General features: G+C 35.5%; 1 protein-coding gene across 1 annotated transcript; it reads right to left on the bottom strand.

The window, feature by feature from the left end:
* Positions 1 to 2,043: 2,043 nt before the first annotated feature.
* Positions 2,044 to 23,682, bottom strand: LOC104460643 (low-density lipoprotein receptor-related protein 1B-like; the record flags this gene model as incomplete). The annotated part of the gene is made up of 8 exons (XM_010084465.1): positions 2,044 to 2,184; positions 3,759 to 3,881; positions 7,217 to 7,406; positions 9,975 to 10,194; positions 13,026 to 13,206; positions 19,861 to 20,097; positions 21,487 to 21,630; positions 23,511 to 23,682. Coding segments are annotated over 8 exons (1,408 nt in total), but the record flags the coding sequence as incomplete, so codon positions are not given.
* Between the last annotated feature and the right edge of the window lie 102 nt (positions 23,683 to 23,784).

Here is a 23,784-nt window from a genome sequence, read left to right as displayed (position 1 = left end):
ATAAATTAAAAATTTAAATTGATTGAAATAATTAATAATAATTAATAATCGGAGCACTAATGCATTCCAAATTTCATAATACTTTTGAAGCAACCTATTTTGCAATGTGACTGGAGAACAAAACTGTTATCATCCATCTAATAAAACTAAAAATTTAAGACTTTTTTTAAAAAAACCCTGACTTCAATACTAGACATAGATATAGTTTGAAATGGTAGTTAAACTTTTGCTCATACATATTTACTAAAATGTTGTATTGCATATTCTATTCATAATTGCAAATATTTCAGACTAACTCAAAAAGAACTATTGAAGTTACTATAGCAACTGCCAAAAAGAGATTACTGTTATCATACTGGCCACTTAAACTATATATCACATACAGATTTGGGACCAGATTATGATTTCACTTATATCTGTAAAAATCCTTTGATAATTAAAAGCTTTGATCAATGAATTGGTCTAAATTACACTAATTCGAATGAGAAACAAGTCAACTCTGCCAGAAGATTTTCTTTCTCACTGTCTTTATTAGTTGAGCTCCTTTTAAAGTGTAAGAATCCCTGGTATTAAAATAAAATGTTAGTAAGCACTAGAATTCAGAACCAGACAAATGTTTTGAAAAGAATTAGGGCTGAAATCTGTAATGGCTATGTAACAGCCATACAGAAAAATTCCTAGGCATTGCAGAGAATCACAACCTCAGTACGTATCAGCAACAGCAGGCCAGTGTGAAGTAGGTACGATTTACCCGAGGGTGTACAACCAGGACTATCAACCCTCATAAAAACATTCTCTCAGACTAACCACCTTCACAAAGGCCTTGTTGGAAGTACATACAACCAGTTTTGGACATCCAACCCTTACGATCACTTGGCAAAGATCATAAAAGAGCAATAAATCTAAAAAAACCTATGATGTACTGGAAAAAAAAAAAAAAAAGAACAGATTACATCTGGTTTGCCTCAAAGAGATAAGAATGAGAGACTACGATAAGAGTTTTCAGACACATAGAACAATGCTGTACAGTAGAAGAGTGTATCAGTTCTCCATGTCTACAATTGATGGGAAAAAAAAAAAAAATATTTCATTTCATTAAAGGAGATTTGGTTTAGAGAAATGATCTAATGATAGAAATAGGAAGCATTGAGACAAACCAAGCCAGGAAAAGAACTTTCACTGCTGCAACTCTAATTTTATAGCAGACTATCTAACTATCTTCCGGGAATGACACTGATAGGTAATTACTATGTTTTCTATTATTTTTCATATCACCATCAGGACTCCTCTACAGTAAAAAAAGTACAGCTCCAGTAAAACATTATTTTTAAAGACAAAGTACATCTAATTTAAAATTGAAAGTGTGTGTGGGAGTTGGATTTTTTTTTTTATTTTTTTGATTTTTGTTGGGTGTTTGTGTTTTATTTTAAGTAATCATAGAATCATAGACTTGTTTAGGTTGGAAAAGACATTTAAGAACATCGAGTCCAACCACAAACCTAACACTGCCAAGTCCACCACTAAGCCACGTCCCTAAGTGCCACATCTACGCGTCTTTTAAATACCTCTAGGGATGGTGACTCAACCACTTTCCTGGGTAGCCTGTTCCAATGCTTGATAACCCTTTCCGTGAAGAAATTTTTCCTACTATCCAATATAAACTTCCCCTGGCACAACTTGAGGCCCTCCTTTGTGAAGGCTGGACTAGAAATATTCTGAGGCCCCATCCAACCTGAATTATCCCGTGACCCATATAAAAATGTGCAATAGTGGGAAACAAAAAATACAAACATTTGAAGAATCAGAAATGATGATGTCAAAACCAAAAGATGACTGCTCTTGTACCATGCTATAAAACGACTATGCGAGCATCGTTTGAAAGGACTATTATTATTATATGCAGGAAAAGAAGAAAGTGAAAGATTTACATGAATGACTTAAGGATTATCTCCTTTGTTTGACTCCCCTCAGACTTGCACGATTTCGTTTCCAATTTTTAAAACAAAGAATGAAGTGGGGGTTAAAATGGAAAAGCATACATACAGCAAATGTCAGAATGCTCATCACTGCCATCCAGACAGTCATCATCCCCATCACAGAGCCAGCGATCCTGGATACAGCGCTTATTGTTACACTGAAACTGGTCAGCTTTGCACAATTGTGGTAGCACTTCCCCATGTTTAACTAGGAAAAAATATCCAAGAAGCACATATATTTTATCATCTTGACACATACAAAATGCAATACTACCTCTACATAAATAGATACAAATTCCTGTTATCACTCTTCAGAACAGTTTTCAGTAAACATTGCATATTTGAGGTAGTTCCACCTGAAGCCTGTAGCAGCATGCATATCTGAGTGTATGGTTGAGGTAATATATTTTTAATAAATGGAAGAACTCGGAACAGAATGGCACTCAAACCATTTTTTTAAATTGGTGCTTAGATGATAGTGTAAACACATCAGTTTAAAATATTGCAACGTCTCATCAACAGTGAAAAGAAAATATTCTTACAAATTCCGGTGCACGTTAAAGGCTAGATTAAAAACTGATTCCTGTATCCAAGCAACAACTCAAACACCTGCATTATGCACTGGTACAGACTCAGCAAAGAAGAATGAAATTCTACTCAGGTAGAATTAAGTAGCAAGCTACAAGCTTATTGCTAAATACAGATACATTTGTCAACAAAAACTTCAGAATGCTTAATGTGTCAATATCACACGTCACTCTGTGACCCTATGAGGAACACCAAAGTCCTTGGAAAGAGCTGGGCAATGAAGTGCTTTGAGGAAAGAGCAGGAAACCTGCTTTGTTCAGATCTGAGAGTGTCTAATCTCTCTTCCTAATGCTTACATTCCATCTTACCAGTGAGAAGTCCACCTTCCAGTATTTTCTGCTAAAAAGAAAAATAGTTTTCTTTAGCAACAATGATGGCTCTGCCAGCCATGCATTTGGGTCAAATTCAAGGTAACTGCAAGGTCAGTAATGTTCATCATGTTATGAAATAATCCTTATGCTTTACTCATCTCTGCTAGGCTTATTACTGGACACCTGTGCAAATTTTTACCCACTACACTTCGAAAAACAGATCAATGAGATTAAAAAAAAAAAAAGATAATTTTGTGTAAATTACAAATATCAAGTCTAAGCATTTTAAAAAATACTTGTATTATTTGATAAGTTGTTATTTTTAATTGAAAATCCCACATTTTATTATTAGCACTTTTTTTTTATTTGGCATTTCAATTAAGATATCCAAGGAAGAGAGGCAAGAAAAAGCAAAATTTGTGTAGTATGTATCAGGGCCTCTTATATAGAAATGTATCTGCTTTACATGTTTTATGAATGGTTTCAGCATGAACATTTTCTATGCCAGAGTTCAATTTAAGATACTTAGTCCACATTTTAATCTGAAACAGGTTTATATAGATTTAATCACAACATTTTCTGGTATTTTTGACATTCTTTAAAAGAGGTTAGTGAAATATTTAAGTGTTTTATCATACCAGAAGTTCTGAAATATTTTACAATGTGTTTTATCCTCAAATATTCTGTACTTAATATTTTGTCTTTTTTGAAAAATTGTTATTATATTTAATAAACTGTCTTCAATTAGAAACTGTATTCAAACAATATTTATTTTATAGAATCGCAAAAAGCCTCTAGGAGACTGCACTTTCTTGTTTCATTTTCAGATTTGACTTGATCCCTTAACAGTAGTATCAACTCAGATATTCTTTAAAAATCTTACTCATGCAGGTTGTATTGTTTTCCTCCAAAAGCTGGTTATCAGCACAGGCACAAACTCTGCCTCCAGGAATGGCTAAACAAAGAGTGCTGCAGCCTCCGTTATTAATACGACAAGCATTATCACCTGTGAAAATAAAAAAAAAAGAACTTTAAAACTAACAGCCATGCTAGAAACGGAAGACTTTTTCTTAGAACATAAGCATGTGAAGAATTTTTTACAATTGTTTTCCTCTCATTTTAGGGACTCATTATTCTCATAGTTTGGTTACTACAGGTTATAATATTTAAACAATTCTAGTTAGTTGCAACAACCTGTAAGAATAATAAAAAACAAAACAAACCCCAAAAAACCCCAAGCAACTATAACTAACACCATCAGCTCACAACATTCTATACCCTTTTTTTGACGAGAAGAAATATTACAAGATATTTTTTACAATGTGGCTACATGCACACAGTAGTTTTAAGAAATTAAACAATATATAAAGGAATATTATTAAATATATTGGCATCTGCACATGTTAAAACAATGTGACTACAAATGCAGACTAAGAAAAAAAGAGAGGAAACAGATAGTAAAAGCATAATGAGCTCTATGGCAGACACAGAGGCAGATACTCCACTACTCTTTTCTGAACACATCTGCTATTTCTCTGCCTTCTTTCTTCTGTGTTATTGTTTCTTCCCAAAAGCTCTCCACTGTTCATATGAAGATACGGACAGCTGTCAGGTGTTTTAATCATCTACCAAGGACTGCTGCATGCTCACTACCTCATTTCTTAGGCAAGCAGACTTAAGACCAAAGCCCATTGAAGCAAATGTTATAATTTCTGTTTGTGTCACTTCGGTCACAACCTAATTGCTTAGATATGCGCTGTTGAGGACATTCAACTTCTCATGCTCAAAGCTCTCATAATAATCTATTCCCAGACTTTTTTCTGACCCTACTCCACACATCACTTCTTAGAAGCAAATATGTCTACAGTCCAATAAAACCCCACTGAACTTTAAAATAAATTTGGGTAAAATAGTTAATACAGAATGCTGTGGGAAGCCATTGTGGTACTTTCATTGGGCAGGGTGTGAGGGAGATGGCAAGAACACAGCTGTACAAACAGGGTAAACTGGAAGTCTCTATGAACTGTGAGGGCTGGATCACAATTTTAAATAGAGCAGTTCCAACTCAGACTAGGCACTTAAAATGCTTTATTGGATCTTGACTTCGTGTTTTAGACTATGACAAAACACTGTACAAAAAATGAAAAATGTCTCCTTTATTACATCTATGCTCTCCAAAATCCAAATATTATGAACAAAACATCAAAAGGCTAAGAGTTTCATTTGCATCTAAACCTTGGGAAACCTCAGGCACAATACTACATCAGGAAAAGTAGCCTTGAAACTCTCAATATCTTTACAGGGCCACCCATTATTCAAATCAAATGATCTCAGTAACACAAAGATTTGAGAAGATATCAGAAGCTACCAAAGCAAAAAAAAAAACAAAACAAAACCCACCATGACACAATCTTTGAAAGTGAATACAAAATTATAGAGCACAAGTCAAGGAGAGTTGTAATTATTTAATTAAAGAATATACATGAGTTTGTCAGATCACTAAAAAAAAAAGGATAAGACTATAAAACAAAAGATTATTTAAGGAAAATACAGAAAACACTTTGAAAAGCCATGATGATTCTGAAGCCCAATGCAAGCCTAAGATAAATAAAAACAAAATTAAATCACTAGATCAAAGTCAACCGGTTCATCTTGAAGATGAAATGTTCCTACTTAACCTCATAATTGGGATCACAGCCTACGGCAGTGTAGGTTACTTGCCAAGTAAGTGATAAAAGAGAGGGTGAAAACAAGGAAAATACCAAGTATCAAGAGTTAAAGCAACAACACCCTAGATAAATAGGTTTGTAAAGTGAGCTTCAAGGAAGTCTTGAACCTGAAGGTGCAATGAAACCTTCAGTCCCGTCAGTCTTGCTGAAGAGCCTCTTAGGCTAAAGTGTCTCCGGAAACGCAGTACAACAAAAAGGTTAAATCTCTTTACTGAGTAAGCTGTGGAACTCATTTAGCTACCAAGTATTTATGAAATTAAATTTCCTTGACTGCTGCCCAATGAAAGCTATTTTATATGGATGTTCTTAAAATATTCCCAAAAATTAAAAAACTACTTTCAAAGCTATTATAATAGTTTTGTTTTTCCTAACTTTTATAACACTGCTGCCCTGCCACTTGCATAAGGTTACATTAGGCCGATTCCGTTTTAATTTGCTAAAAACTGGGCAAGAGTTGAAACAACAAGATACTTGCATCTCAGTCATGCTTCTCAGAAAAAAAAAAAAAAAAGGAAACCATATGTATTTGTTTAATTGTCTCACTGAAAAGATACTATGATGTATCCATCGCTGCTTAGAGATAATTGTACTTCTAGGTTTTCATGAGTATTCATTTATGCTTGTACCTTTCCGTAAACCCAACTTCAAGTACTTCTAAAGTTGTGTAAGCCTAGTTTTAGGATTATACAGGTAGCAGATCAAATGTAGCAGGACTGCCAATACCTTAGTGTCTCTGATTTTCTATAGGAACTGGAAACACTGCACACGTCAAAATGACAATCTATAGAGATCATTAATCTCTATAGATTAATAATAATGACATTAATATTTAATGGTCATCTTTGAAACAGTATTTTATTTATACCAATTCCTGATGTTCAGTTTTATGTTTGGCAGCAGATATTAATAAGATATTAACCAGAACTATGTTTTCATTAAAGAGAGCGGATTCAACAGCTCATCTGAACACTGTATGCAGTAAATGGATTTCAAAATTTTCTTCAGTAAAATACATTTGTATAGTAGCAACTAAATTTTCTAAACAACATCCATGCAAACTTATGGCCTTTATCTCATTTCTTTACTGATATAAGTAGCAACAACTATGGATTTTTCCACTGCTCTCAAAGGTCACTTCGATTCTGTCTAGTAGCACCACGTACTTCCAGGAGATTAAGTCATACAGTGCTGATGTAGACCAAGATGGGGGAGAAAATTACAAAAAAAGGAAGAGACAGACAGGATCTATGATCTTATTTGAGAAAAGGTAAGTGCAATAATAAATTTTATATCTATGAGTCAATGTGTATATGTTATCTCTTCTATTTTATACTTTCACAGTATGTCTTTGACACACAAGAAAAATGGCAATAAAGGCAATGTAAACAGAAGCAGTTCAGACAGGTATAATACTATGATTCACTTTTTATTAAGTATGAGATGATCAATTTCAACATCAATGGATTGAAACATTGGAAAATATCTTTCTCATGCCATCACTCATATTCTTTTTTATATTTTTATTCATCTAGTCACCTCAAAATACCAGGAGACTGTAAGTGAAAGTATCTTTTTACAGCAGACATTTGGAGAAATTGAAAGTTATAAATACCTTGCTGTTTACGTGGATCATAAATCTGGAGCCCAAACAAAGGTGGTTTCTCACTTCTTAACAGTGTCACATTCCTTGTAACCAGATCCAACTGGAAAATTGATCCATTCATGTAATCTGTCCAGTAAATACAATTTCCGTGATGCGATAGCCCAAAAGGATGATTCAAATCTTTTCCATTGTAGACTACCTGCAATTAATTAGTGGTAGGTGAACACTAACAAGGATAAAATAATTATTAATTTTTCTTAGGTTACACTACAGAGAACGTAGAACAGGAAATAGTAGGACTGAGAAAAGCACTGTCCCCAAATATAATGACTTCATGCAATGAAATGCGATAGTGTAAAGCTGTTCTATGCACCAGCATCAACATCTAACTGCAAAACTTGGTATAAATTCATTTTAAGTGTCCCCTGTCAGATAACACAGAGGAGTGTAGGCAACTATGCAACCATTATGTTCAGTAAATATCTACCTTCTTCCCTAGGAAGGAAGCTTGGTTGTTTTCATAACCTTGAGTATCTGACAAGTATATCAAATAACTGCTTCTTTTAAAGCCAAGGATAGTGTTTATGAGTTGCTTATTTTCGTTGAAGGATGAAGTAAGTACAGAGATTCCCGGCTTATTTCTGTGAACTTCCTCTCTAGTTTGGGTTGTGACAACTTAAAAAACCAAACAAAAAAAAACCATGCCAGTTTGTTCCCAAAATAAGACAAACTTTCTTCCATGTACCTTCTGCTTCTGGTTTATTAACTCATACATAAATCTACAAATTACATCATCCCAAAACTTGTCTTTATTTTATTCACAAGAACTGCAACTACCACTACATAAGAGCTGTCTGATAAACAGTTTAAAAATACTTCAAATCCCTATATATGAAAACCAAAACTTTAAGTTACCATCAAGTAAATTACAGTAATTATTTATTTTAAAAAGACACAGAAAATCGCAGAACTCTAAATTATCTACTTTTAGGAGCCCTGCCTTTATAATTCATCATAGCAGCTGCAGCTTGGAATGACTTAAGTTCCAGTCTTCTCCTGCTGGCTGGGGTCCTTGCTCGAACTAATGCCCTACTGTATATTTCTGTCTTGCCTCTAGAAAGAAGGAAGCAGTTCATCATATGCCCTACTTTGCCTCTAATTAGAGACACAAACCCAAGAGAACAAGGAGATACAGCCCACTGAAATACAATTACTATGAGGTGACAAACATCATCCCCCTTTGCCCTTCAAATTTTCTCTTTGGTCTTTGAATTCTTTTGGTCAGAACTCCTCAGTTAACTGCTTTTGATCAAAATTAATCCATCAGTCAACCATCCATGATCTACTGGTGGAATTTTATTTGGACTTCCCCATACCCAAAAATCTTCACTATACTGACACTTACAGAATTAAAGATGCTGTTGACCCAGCTATATTTTGACCAAAAATATCCTATAATAAAGAACAAATTAGTCAGCATCAAAAGCAAGTATGTTCTGGTTATTTTGTCTACATAAATTTCATTCAAATGGCTATGCATTTTATTTAAATCACAGGATTATAGAAAAACACTTTTCAAAACAACAGAACCATTCTGTGACACACTTAAAACCTGTTATAATTCACCAGTTCTAGTCTTCACCAAAACCAGCAGTTCTCACTAGTAATCCATGTCACCTGCATGTAACCTTCCCAGACCTGTTCTGTCCAGGAACGTTCCAGAAAGTGTAGCATTGTTAGTAGATAAGGATCTGTAATTAAAAAAAAAGTCTTCCTGCCAATGCGCTTAGCCCTCTCCCGCCTCCATTACAGGACTGTAATGGATTTTGGGGTAAAAGTAGAAGCGCTAAATCTAAATCCTAACCTAGCCATTACGACAAACTGCAACACGACAACATTAGTACAACTTAACAACAGATCACTCAATATAAAGGTTTTAAAAAGCAATATTGAAGCAATATGAGGTTGTACAGGGGTGAGTTCCAGGGAGGACTTTGTCTGTAGTTACTGCTTTCAGTAGTAGAGAGTTGTGTATTGGTCCTATGAAGGCCATCATGCAGAGGGAATCATGAGTGAAGGGAAAATGAGAAGTCACATTTTGTGACAAAATCCTCCCACAGAAGGACTTAATGCCCGCCACTCTCAATTAAATATGGAGTTTCAGTTGTCAGGGTTCTAATTTTATGGAGCAGATGATAAACGTTCCTCAGATTATCACTCCAGTCTAAGCTTTATCTGTTTTCCAGATGTCTTTTCTGTGCTTGTTACTTCTACAAAACAACACAGAACTTCTGTACAGACTTGTATCTAGCTAGTATAGCCATTAGTAACAACTAAACAATCTCTCTCCATCTTTGACTGCACTTGTTGAGTGTTTCCCCTCTGCGTATTACCACCAATGCTCAAACAGGACACTGAGATTCATCGAAAGCAGCTTAGTCAGTGAAGTTAAATGAAAGCTGCTCTCTGGCAGAGCCAAAAGAAGTTTTTTTCTACTGAAAATCTCTTTGTAGCTTCATAGCTCAATCAAAATGTAACTCATTGTCACATGAGAAAAACAGATTAAAAAAAAATCAACTTTTGTATCACTTTCTAAAGATGAAAATTTTAAGCTGTATTATAACATTGCTTGTTTCAACAGAGATGACACTGGACATGCCAGAGGGTTATGCAGACTTGAAAAAGCTTGAAAAGTATTTTTAAAATAACATATTAAAATCCAGAGAAAGAGCACGCCTGTGGCAAAACAGCAGTATTTTTCTTTTACCTTTCTGTCAGTGCCATTCAAAAATATCCTTTCAATGTGATCATAATAGGCATCACACCAGTACAATACATTGGCATGATAGTCCAGAGTTAAACCATTTGGCCATAGCATCTTTGATGTTACAAAAATCTGCCGACTGTAGCCGTCCATCCATGCCTTCTCAATTCTTCCCACACTGTCATCTATTTCATCTTCTTCCCAGTCTGTCCAATACATCCAGCTGTGAAATTATAAAAATGAACATTCAGATGCCATTTCAATCATGTGTATTATACTGTAGACTATTATCAGAAGTTTGCAACACTTTATCCACAAGTCTCAGGAGAGACTTTGACTTTTGCTTGTTTCTTTCTACTCGTATTTCTACAACGATATTTACTTTCTCTGTGTACTGGTTGCTGCTGAAATGACAGTGTTTTGCTCATATTGTAATGAATTACATGAATGGGCTAACAGACATGAGAAGTGAAAGAATTTTTAAAGACTTTATCTAATCACACCAGAATTACAATTTTTTTTTTTAACCAGCTATTTTATTGAATGTCACAAAGTTCAAACTTTTACTGTTTTTTTTTTCTTTTATTGCCAGATCTAGTTTGCTTTTATGATGCAAATCTGCTTTTTATTATGCTTAATGCTATCAAAAAAACCTGCAATATATGATTTAGTTGCACTCTAGTTTTACAGCTACAGGATAACCTTGACATTCTGTGAACTTCACATCCCACATGAAAGCAGTTAAATTACTTATAAAAACTATTATGAGCACTCTATCCCTCAAAAAAAAAAATGTTTAGAAAGATAGATGACAGTAAAAATTATTTGAAAAATACTTGGTAGGCAATTTTAGCACAGTTTTATGTTCTACAGTGCATCAGTGTAGATAACCAAAACAACTCTAAAAAATAAATACCAACGCTACTTTGGAAAAATTAAGCAAGCATTTAGTAAGTCATCTACAGAACACACCCTATGTTTCTTTTTTTTTTTTTTCTTCTCCTTATTGAATTAATCTGATTATCGTATTTTATTACGGAATTTGCTTGTGACACCTCTGGCATCAACAATTTAAATTACACAACTTAAACTTATACAAAAGCAGAAGGTAGCAAATATGCTAAGAAACACTTTTGTCTTTTTTCTTACCTTTCTTCCCCCAAAGGAAAAACAGGCTCATGGGAAGAAACACAGAGAAGCCTGTGTGCAATCTACAAAGCATCTAAACAGCATTTCAGATAATATGACGCACAGTTACATCAATGTGCTGAAAACATTTACTAGATAGTAGACATTTACTTTTGAAGTCAAATCAAGAATTTCAATTATTAAGCATTAAATAGAGGAAAAAAATATCAGATGGATCTTAAACTGATCCTACTTGTTAAGTTGTTGTGATTTAATTGGTATTTATGTACCTCACTTCTGGTTTCACTAGATTTATGTTTCTGAAATAACTTGTGTGATCCTAACCCACTTAATGTGTCTGTACTTGGAAGAACAAAGTCCTGGAATTTAAATTCTGGATTTACAAAGGAATGAAACACTGAAGTGAAAAACAGTTTTGTTTTCACATCTGTGTAAATTATGCCAATCATCAGTCAAGAAATTTATTCAAATACACTTTTATGTCTAAGCATAATTGGATCAACTTGGTTTTTATGTAAGAAGTTGGAAAATATTTTTTTCTTTAGAAAAAACTGCACCATCATTACACAGGTTTACAGATATGCAAATGTACGTTCTTTGTTTCTTTTCTGCCTCTTCCAAGTCACCCACCAGAAGGTTGTTTTGGGTTCTTTTAACGTCTTTGTGAATATATGCTACAAACATCAACCAATTTTTAATCCATGAGGCTAATAAACTTCATTGAATGTTTGACTCAAACAACTCTAAGTTTAATCACAGAATTATAAAACCCGTACACGCCCTAAAGCTCAAGTAGAGATGCAGGTCAGTATGGCATTTATTGGAAGACAAAATATCTTTAACAAATATTTACATGACTGCTTAACAGCAATTACTGAGATTTTCTCCATTAACTTTTTGTCTGTACTTATTCTAGTTATGTCATAAGCTAAAACATGCTTACAGTAACAGACATTTACATTAATGTGCTTTAATTGTATCTCAAAATGCAGCTAATGCTTCTACATTGGTTAAATCAAGATTAATATTTTCTAAATATAATTAAAGTGTCATAATAAATGTTATCCCTCAGGAAAAGCTTCCATGAGAAGTATAATCACGAAGGGCATGCTATTTTATTAGAAAAGTGTTTTATATAATAGCCCTTTTCAGACAATACATCTTCATATACTATTTCCTGTGCCACGCATTTACTGAGCTGGAAAATTTAACAGAGTAATTGTAGGTATGGTTATGGTTTGTAGTCTGATTTTACATCCTTACTATCTGACCTTAATTAACTGTAGCCCTTTCACAGTCACTTCCATTCCTCAAAGGACAAGCTCAAAAGTGAAAACCTGAGAGTGTAAATACATTCTAGTACTAGGAAAACAGCAATCAATCCGGCCACACTAGAATTACCTGCCTACGTCATTCTCCGGTGACAATTCCCTGAATAAATGTACCAGTGAATTTTTAGGTGAACCGTAACTATAGCAAACTAATGTTCTTTTTATTATTCAGCCTATCACAATTAATTATGCTAGTAAGTATTGAAAAGTACCTGTCTCATTTAGTTTTGTAAACCAATGTGCACAAGGATATGGCTATAATTATCTTCAGAAATTGAGACTTACAAAAAGAAATAAAGGAGAGTATTATAAAGTTCACCTGGTATCAAAAATGCATACAGGTCTGATGCACTCAATTTGTTTGAGAAAAAGGATTAACTGGATATAGGTTCAATAATGTCTGGCCATACATGTTCTTCCAAAGGCTTCAGGCAAGAATGCTGGACAGCAATTCTACTGCTGTAGAATTACAGACACCTACATGACTCTACAAACCCCACCCTATGCAAAATTTAATCCCGTATTTATACGATAAAGACAATAATTTAACAACATAAATTAGTCTACTTCATACCCATTGACAGGATCAACAACAATTCCTCTAGGGTGGGACATGTCTCCCTCCAACAAAGTTTTTCTGCTCTGAGCAGCTTTTTCCAGTCTGGCTACAGCAATCGTTTTCCTCTGGCCATCGTTTGTCCAATAAAGATTATTTCCAATCCAGTCCACTGCTATGCCTTCGACATTATCAAGATCTGTTGAGAGAGAGAAGGCAGTAAGAAGAGATTAATATTATATGTTTATGTTCTAACATTATCCATTAGTATAAACAATGGACAATATATGGTCCATACAGTTAAATTAGATTATTTCCTTGAATCTGAATTATATTTGCTGGCTCTGTCAGAATTAGTCTTTGCTGAAAACACCTTACAAAAGACCAAGACTGGTCATAAAACTTGTGTATTAAACCATATGCCTTCATAAGTTAACCACAGCTGGCCCTGGGCAAATCACTAGGTAACAAAACCCTACTTGAGTTTAACTCTAAACAACAATATCTCAAATCAAGAACAGCTTCCAGGATCAGCTCTGGCACTCTAAATTATCTCGCTTTTACCCAAATCTAAAGTTTCTTTCTTATTAAAAAATATGGGCATTCAATCTCCGGCAGCCCTGTCCACACGTCATCCCCAAGCCCCCTGACAGAAGCACCAACCCTTCGTCTGGCGCCTCAGAGGCGGCTGGGACCGGCCCTGACCAGTTCGGGGCAGTTGGCGGTGGCGCCTGACAGAGGTGTGAAGGGCGGGAAACCGGGTGCTGCCTCCCACTGCCTTCCGAAAGCTGAGGAAGCCACATTTGCTTCCCTTAGTATCCTTTCCGAGGTCATACTTTGGGTGGAAATGCCTGTTTTAATATTGCCTTGGATGAAAATGTAAAAAAAAAAAATCCCCCAAAATCAAACAAAAAACCCCATACTACTCCCTCCCCCTCCCCAAAATACGATGCTTCTTGACACTACGGATTGTATTACTGGTTTGTTGTACTTGGATATACAATCCTACAGCATGATTTCAATGACAGGAATCATCAGGACTTAAAAAAAAGTAATGTAAATTGCTTTTTTTTGTTCACATTTACACTGGTAACACCACCTAGACCCAAGCTTTCATCAGATTAATTCTTTGTAACCAGTGTTGATGTCACTTTCAGAGTTTTTGAAATATTTTCTCAGAACAAACAGGATGCAGAGAAATTTTTATCACAATGTGCATAAAAATTAAGGTATTACCACTTTTTTTAAGAAATACAGATGTGACAAAATTACCGATCCTACTTAAATCCCTCTTACCCCTCATACGCAGGTGAAAATCTGCTAAATCGAACACAGCTGTTTGCTATTTGAAGCGTCCTGACAGACATATGTAATTTAACTGTCAGCTTTCCAGACAACGACTTCACAGGAACTCCTGAAGTGCTGGTTTGGGCCATTTCAAGTTGTTATCGGAGTCACATTTAGTGCAACGGCATCGTGGCACTGTGTTGCCATCATCTAAACCTTCCCTCATATTTCTCCACCAAGGTGCCTCCCCATACTATGACCACTAAGTACTAATGGAAAGGTTTTACTTGCTAACATTCATGCCTTCAGCATACCTGTGAATTTTTTGCAGTCTATCAGATTGTTTTCCTTGGGACAAACTCTTCACTTATAATATTCTTTTAGACCCCAAATGTTTTTATCAAGTATGACTCTAATAATCTAGATTATTATTATTCCCTACAAGAAACCAGTAAAATTATGTGTGAGGGGCAGGAATGCAAAGCTCTTTTACCAAGTCACACTCTACATAACTTATTTAGGGCAGTAAACTTTCTGTTTACTACAACCCATGGACAGCATGGTATGACATCAACAATACCCTCAGATAAAATATGACAGTTTTACCCAATAAATGAAATATTGGGCACTTGGATGCAATAAGAGCACCTATAAAAGGTGTCGTTACAATCTCAGTAGCACTGGAACATGATAAATTACTTCACAGCCTTTTTGCAGAGTAGTTCAGGATTCAGACTAGAGGTTCTGTCTAGCTTTAAAGCTGTCTATAATTCCAAGTGTGTAATCATCCTATCCATGCATATTGATTATGTTAAATTAAATACTCATGGAGACGTAAGTATTTCTACAAAACTGTGATGTATTTCACACTGGCTAGGTTTCATTTATTGTTTGTTTTTTTTTTTTTTTTTTTTTTCTTTAGCCCTTGAACTGCAAACTACAATCCACCACCCGCAGTGACCTGAACAGTAACAGGAATTAAGGTTAAGTAACGTCTCCAGACGCCGTTTTTAAAGGTGTATTCTTTGAACACGGGAGCAATTGAAGCCTGTCTACCTCTGTATTTGTGTGTTCTTTTGTTTTTTTGACTACTTATCTGAAGAATAGTGAAATTTTTTCTTCTCTTTCATTATAATTCCATTTCACAATTTCTGTGTTCACATGCCCAGCTGCAAAAATCAGTAAGAGTGCACTTGCAAATCATCAATCCTTGATATCTCCTCTCCCTGCTTTTAAAAAAAAATAGGATTTTAATCATACTTGGACCTCTGCCCTATATATCAAATTAAGCTGAAATAATTCTGGAGGTCCAAAAGATATTACAGAGAAACAAAGGTACCCACCAAAGTATCAACTAAACCTTGTTCACATAAGAAACTAGACCTAAATTTAGTAAATCACTCACAAGTACAGGGATGACACTCCATCCTGTGAGACACAATATGAGAAAGTTGGGGTGGGGGGGAAGGGGCATATACTGAGGGGTTTTCCAAAATGTGTTTAATATTTTTATCCTTATTTCTGATACACTTAAACATCACTATAGTTTTGGCGACCCATTTTTCCTTGTGATCTAAAAACATTGAAGGAAGGAATGGTGTCAAACTTCACTCTCCAGATGTAGAATATGAAACAATAGTATGGTACATACCTAACCCAGCAACCACTTAGTCTGGCAAGAATCATCCAGTCCAAGAACAAAACAACCATGAACCATACAGAATGGGCGAGATCAGTGCCAGTAGCTCACCCACGTTTCCCAGGATGATGGACACTGTCAGTTTTATTTGTTGTCTCTCAGTGCCTTTGCTACATTCTTTTAAAAACGCAATGCCAAATTCAGATGGATCTCTCTGAAAGTGGGAATGTGGCCTTTGGTCTGGGAGTGCTCAAGAATGTTGAGAAGAGAGAAGTGCAAAGTATGGCAGGGAAAAGAAGAGGGCATCTCACCAAGAACCCAGGATCCCAAGGCTCACAGAGAAGACTGCTGAACAGGGAACAAAGACAAGCTTCAAGAATGAAAGAAATGTCCTTTACGGCTCAGAGAGGTCTCAGCAGAGTTTGCTCAACTCAAGAAAACACTGACATGACTAAAATCAAGCTTGAGGACAGAAGACAAGGAGTTATTTGTTCAAAACCTATTCTTTTTAATCCTGTCTGACCTAGACATTTTGGGTTAAACACAGCTTTTATACTAATAAGATCGGCTTTTTAATGAAAATGTTGTAGGTTTTTTCTTCTTTGGGAGACAAAACTGTCCAAATATGGACTGTATTAGTATCAACAGCAAAGGTAAATATTAGATTAGAATACCTCCTAAAATTTACAAGAATATTGTTCCAAGTCTATTCAGGTTCATATAACAGCTACTGATCTGAACTACCATGCATTCTGCGGTAATTTTGGAGCATCCATATTTCTAAACCAAATGCACTCGAAGTAAAAAAACTCATGGTAATGAGACATTAAATATATCAGAAAGTTTCAAAATAAAGGAAAATTCTACAACACAATCATATAGACATAGTTTACATTCTTTATTGTTATAAAGTTCACTTTTATTTGGCTACATAAAAGCTTTAAATACATTCCTTACTTTTTAGGTGGGCTTCAAATCTAGTAGTAAACAGGAACAAAATAATGGCCATTCTGGTTAATCAAAACTGATTTGACCACAGTGAGCCAGGCTTTCTGGAGTGAATCTCTTTTAACATAAAAAGGATGAGGTGAATTAAATACCATTTTGATCATTGTTTACTTAATAATTGAAAAATTAACATATCTAATTCTGGAAATACTAACAGAATTTTACAATGAACAGCAGTATGTGAGCTCCAAATATACTGAATATAGATACAAGATTTTTAAAATACCTGGTATTTCTAGAGGCAACAATTTGCCACATTGGTTTTAAATGTGCAAGAGATTATAAGCACAGCATGTAATTTGGTACAGAATGGCCTCGCTCATCAATGTCAGTTAGAGAATGTATGCTAACAGTGCCTAAAATACTAGATTAGTATGAAAACTTGTGAAAAAAAAAAATCTTCTAAATAGCAATCAGCTAAACAGCTTCCAAAGATCTTTACAGACTTACTCTGGCCTTGTTTAAGTAAAAAGTTAGCCCTTGACCATCTTTGCTAATATTTACAAGTGAATAATATAAAACTTTAAGGCTCACCACAACCCGAAACAACATAAGAGGGACGAAGACAAGTAAATAAAACCCAGAGTTTGTGTTTATGTTAATTCAACTGAACAACATTTAAGGTCTGTTTTGTTCTTTTTTTTATTTTTTTAATTTAAAAAACTGATTTCACATGCAAGTTTGAAACCTTAATTATAGCAATTTTTGTTGCTGGTGAAAGCACACCACTATTGCAGTCGTGCTGTCAACTCAAGGATAGGCCATGCTGTGGGCTGCCAAATAGTTACCAATACTACACAGCAGCTTGTTTCCCAAAGTGAAAAACAAGAAATCACAGTTGAAACTATATGTGAAATCAAACTCCCGCAGTGTTAGGTGCTCAGCGTTCTCCATTCCCAGTCAACAGCTTGTAGGATCAGGCTCTCATGTAGGTAAACTGTAATTATCTGAGTTACAGTGTTGTTGGAGCTACCGTATCTGTTCTTGCAAAACCTGAGAGTCACAAAAAATGACAACTTCCAGTCTGAGAAGTGACACCTACCACAGACAGAGTTCCTTAGCAGCATGCTGTTCAGAGCGAATATTAAACCACCCCCTGACACACCTGATTTTCTCTAGTAGCCTTCCACCAAGGAACGATTTAATCTGTCCCTGCTGAGTTCTTGAGAGCTGACAAGAATAAAAGCTGAGGTGGTATGGCTGGAGGCCATATTAATTTTTCAAATCATGAAAAATACATTAACAAGTGTTCTTTAAACATACTTTAAAGTTATGAAACTACACCAAGTTCTAACTAACAACGTAAGCTCCTGGGGAAGGAGTGGGGGGAGAGTAACAGTGACATTTTTTTGGTCTTTGTGAGTATTAGGACCACCAATAATACATCATTGGATAATCTGTAACTCTTCTGACATTGCATTGGTATTTTTGCCATGTTGTACTTGGAAAGAGTAGTAATTCTAGTCAAACTTTATTTAAAGAGCCTCTCCAATTTGCTGTTTTGGTATACAATGTTTATTCATATTTTCATGTTTGATTAGACTAATCCCAACCTGTTTGACACCTTTCAGCAAGGATGCTCCTTGGTGCCACCTTGTAAAGTTTAAATCTACATACTGCCTGCTCCTTCCTCTGCTCCACATTTGGATTACTGCGTTGCAAAATAAAACGCATCTTGTTTAGTAAAAGAAGTTCAGCAATGGAAGTTCTGTGATGTATATTATCCATATCCATATTCACAGTGAAATGAAGAATTACTAGATTGACAGCTGAGTATTCATTATTTACTCGGACAGTTGCCTTTTGTTAAGTAACCACCAATACAGGGTAAAGAGTTCCTGGCAACTACTACGGAAGGGATCTTTGTGAACACTCTAAGGAGAGACCTTACACCAAAAAGCACCATATCACTGCCAACTGGAGATAACTGAGATGGGTGGATTAAAACATGGGCTATACACAACAGGGAATTAAAATCCCTGTGCTAAAACAATGGTATTTTTGTTACATTCACTATCTCAAGCTTCCATTTAAAAGTAAAGACATTAAACTCTGAAGGCCAAGATTAATACTCATAATGCTGATTTTCCTGAGTACTAGGAAATAATGGATTTCAACTGAGGCAGTTGTTACCTGCTGAAACAGTCTTTCATAAAAAGGGTCAATAAAAAAAATACAGGTTGGCAAACTGGAGGTTTTATCACTGAAACAGCATTTAGTATGATGGGATAGGACTCTAGACCAGGCAGATTCTGTAAAGCATAGTGGGAGAGGTAGAAACTACAGAACTGCTGGCATTTTCCCTCATTGCTATAATAAATGGTACAAACTTCTTAATTAAGCTTCTAAAAAATGTTTGTGTTTTCCTGTTGCTTCCACATACACAATGGGAAATGCATCAGGAAGACAATGCTAAATCACCTACACTTCTTTTTGTTTTTTTTTTTTCTTTTTTTTTTTCTGATGAGTTTGCAAGCACTACAGGAAGTTTCACTCTGCCAAACTACTTGAATAAGCTCCAGAATTCACACTGTCATACAGGTTGGAGTGAAGAAGTCTTAAAGTCCACAAGGATATGGGATGGTTCAGTGAACGATTACAAAGAACCACATTAAGGATCCATTGCATCTAACTACTGAAAGAATACAGTGGAGATCTAGGAGTTACTGGCGGGGATAAGCTTAAATCGACAAAGTAAGAATTCACAACAGAGCAACTTAACCAAACTTTACATTTCTGCACTCACGGAAAATAAATAGAAAGTTGTAAAAAAAGTAATACCTCCAACTCTGTTCAAGGTCTAGTTTGGGTCTGTTTTCCATGGGAGATTTAAATAAAGCTTTAAATTATCTGTAAATATTAGTTCAACTTTTCCTTAGTGAGATTCTCTGAATGTCACTATCACTTAGCATTGCCTACCATCTTTGAGGATTGTTTCTCGCTCTGTGCCATCAATTTTCTGTCGTCCAATTAGGAAACTGGTAGTATCAGCAAAGTAAATGTAATTGGTTTCAGCATGGAAGTCCAGAGCACGAGGATTGACCAAGTTTTCTATAGGGATCATGTATTCATCAGATACTTTGGTATTCAGGTCCATTCCCCGTATTATTCCTGGGCGTCCCTTCCCATAAAAAAGAAACAATTCATTCTTTGGTCCTGCAAAAGAAAGATTACAAACATAAACAACTGATGCCGCCTAATCTTCTTTACAGTGCCTAATGTCACTGTTTAATTAACTGGCACAATTAGTGGGGGAGCAGGAGTGTTATTCAATACCAAAAATTAAACTTTCATATATTCCGAAGGTATCTAAACTCAAGAAATCTAGGTAATTACATTACCTTAATTAAAATACAAATTACTTCAGTGAGCTGCTTACATCTAATTATTTTTTTTCTATAAAAGTTCACACTGAAAAGCAATGCGAGATCACAGAATAACTTTGCATCTACTGTGACATAGACATATATAGCTTTGCAGACATTTAATTTTACAATTCATTAACATCTATCAGGGTAATGCAGACCATGACTGAAGTAATCATTAAGACCATAAATTCCAGCAAATACAAACCATAATTTTTTTCACCTGAAGCTTCTCAGAAACAAACACGACAAAAGATTACAACAAATTTCTTTCAAATGGGAAGAAGTCCAACAAATCAACATGCACTGTTCTTTAATACTGAGATACAAAACGTGGATAAAAATATCTCCTATTTGTGAGAAGAATTTAATCAAGAAGGGTAATTACAAATAACTGAAGCTTAGTAAGGTGGTTATCTTTCCTTAATATTACTTATAAATATCCTTAGATCCTTATTAGTACTATCACGATACCTCTTAAAATTCTGTAAGATATGTGCTTTTCCTAATGCCTCTCAGGGCTTTTTGTTGGAATTGTTAGTGAAAACTGCATGAGGTTTGACTGAGGTCAAATATATTCATCTACTAGTATCCATCAAAGTATCTAATTGCATGTCTTTCATCTGAACTAAATGAATGCTGTTTGATCAAGAAACCTGGCAGAAACAGGTGTTCCCCAAAACTTTCAGGACTGTCTTATTGGCTGTAGGTGACCAACAGACTGTATATACCTAACGTTAGGTAGAACCATAGATATTCACAAAGTATTATGCTTGACTTATTCACAGGAATGATCTGCTTCTGAGTGACAACTTGATTTAGCAGCAATTAGATGTGACAAACTATTTAACAACATTTCAGTATCTATGTGCTATGAGAATGCATAGTGTATAAAGGAAGAGTAAGACTGATTAACTTAAAACTTCGGGTGATTTTTACGATTCTTCAAACAGCACCCCAGGTTTAACTTGTCGCTTCTATGAACTAAGCCCAATCAAATCATTTTAAGGGAAAAAAAAAGTAGTACATAAACAAAGTAACAGGTATATGTTGCAAACCAAATTTTAACCAAAAGCAGCCCATGTGATTTCTATCGTTATTGATAAGCCTGTTAAATAACACCCAGAACTATCCCCTGGAATACTAGCAGCTGTCAGACTCTTTGATTTAAATAACATACTTTTGCATGACCTGCCATCGCTCCCCAAGATGAAGCCAGTCCTGCAGCGACAAGTTCGTGCTTTGTAGTTGTTGCTGAGCAGACAGATGTGTGAACATCCCCCCGGCATTCCAGATGGGTCCACTTCACATGCGTGGCTTCTGACTACAGTGAATGAAAAACAGCATGATTGAAATCCATTTAAAGCAAGATAATTACATGCATCAGCAGGTAGAAAGTTTAGACAAGAAAAAAAAACAAGAATTTATGTCACAGTAAATCATCCTCCAGAATATAACTACAAAATAAGCTGTTTTGTTAAGATGATACCCAAAACAGATAAGTAATCCAAAGGGCCATCTTGTGGCTATCAAGCCCTTCAGCGTTGTATGTCATCACCCCCTTTTGAAGAAGCTTTTGCACAGTGTTTGCCGGCAGCACTCGCCTGGGGTAGCTGACCCTTTTCCTCTTTTTTTTTTTTTTTTTAATTTTTTGGTTGCTTTAGTTCGTTTGGTTGCTTGTTGTTTTTTTGAGAACATAGTGAATCCCATGCCAACATGTTTTGCTGTGCATTCAACTCCATTAGACAGCACCTTTCTGGGGCAGATACCTGTTCAGAAACTAAAGAACAGAACCAGCCTTGTAGCTTCTTTCAGTATCTGTACAGTTGGGACATAAATCCAGCTGAAGCAGACAAAGAATTCCTTTCCCTTGACTTCATAATTTAAAATGCACTGTTCTAAATTAGCAGACTAATATATCAAATTGAATTTTTTAAACTCTTTAAAGTAAATCTGATGAGAAAACAAAATTTATCTTGCTATCCTACATTTACTAAGCTGGCTTACAATGGTCCAACAGTATTTTATCTCAAAAATTCTGTCTCCTTTCCCTCAAGCGTTTTTGTTTTTGTTTTTCTTTTTTTCTTTTGTTGTGTTTTTTTGGTTTTTTGTTTGGTTGGTTTTTTTTTTTTTTTCCAAGTAATCAAGTGGTTTAGGGTCGATAGTGTTGAAGGTATACAGCAACTCTACCAAGCTGCGACAGCCTTTACAGTGAATCTTGACAAGCAACAAACATGTCCATTCAAAACAAAAGAAGCAGCAGAGTGAACAAAGGGCAAGAAGAACAGAGTAATCACAGGATGTAATAGAAGAGTACATTGTGCTCATGTCTCTCCTCTACTCAACCTCTCTGACTCCCTCAGGGGTACAAGGAGAGGGCCTATAGCAATGAGAGTGTCTGCAGCCTCCGTCAGACACAGACACCTGCAAAGCAATGCCCTCAGCTATAGGGTGTGAATTAGTTTACCCAGTCTACACCAATTTAGAGTTTGTTACCACTTCAGAAACTGCTCTGAAAGCAGTCAGTCTGTTTAATAACATTGACGTTGATCACCAGAACTGATGCGTTAGCTTCTCTGTTGAAACAGGGTAAGGATTGATTGCTACCAGTTACATAAAAGAATTCTCCTCAAGTATTGCTGTAATCATTTTGGATCTTGCTATCTTCACAGGAAGTTCCCACAAATCACGCTGGTGTTCTGAATGCACAAAGTATGAGACCAGAGCCATGATCAGAGTCATACAGGACTGCGGGTCTCAGAAATTCCTATTTTACCAAAAATTCTGAGATTATAAAAAGTTGTTCATTCTAGATGAAAATGAAGGTTTCTTTCACAAAAGGCAGAGATGGAACCAGGCCCAGAGACACCAGGAGTCTCTGAGGTCTGAGACCCAAGCGCATGGACGCTATTGAACATCTAACAATTCTGAGGGTGTTAAATTCTGAAAGCGTTGAGTGTGTGGAGCCAGAAGACTTGCAGACCAGGGCTCTTTGGTGGATGTCCAAGCTGAATGCTCAGGAAGCAGTTGTGTTAGGAGCTTAGAGACACAGCGAAGCTGGCAGTAAGCGCATAGAAAACTCAGGAGATGAAGAACTAATTTTCACTGCACCTTCTGATACATTTTTCCAGAAGAACCTTTTTAACCACACATCCGTCTAATATCTGGTTTTACATTTCCCAGAAAGAGGAACTTTGATCTTACCTGCTGTTTGAGTTCTTTTCTGGTATACACGGATCTCTTTAGTATTGTCAAGTCTAGCAAGAGACTGGACATCAGTGCCATTATATCTGTTTATTCGTAAAATGCTGAGGTTATCTGAATTAGTTGTATATAAATAGTTTTCAAATACTGCCAAACCACGAAGATGCCTAATCTGGAAAAAAAAAATATATATATATATAATTATTTTAGCTGAATATTTTAGGTATATCTGTGATTTGTAAACATCAAACATTACTGTGAATCATACACGATA

Source organism: Pterocles gutturalis, unplaced genomic scaffold (assembly GCF_000699245.1).
Source record: "Pterocles gutturalis isolate BGI_N339 unplaced genomic scaffold, ASM69924v1 scaffold47450, whole genome shotgun sequence".
NCBI lineage: Eukaryota > Metazoa > Chordata > Aves > Pterocliformes > Pteroclidae > Pterocles > Pterocles gutturalis.
The sequence above is the reverse complement of the archived record's forward strand: the minus strand, read 5'-3'. Positions and strand labels throughout refer to the sequence as shown.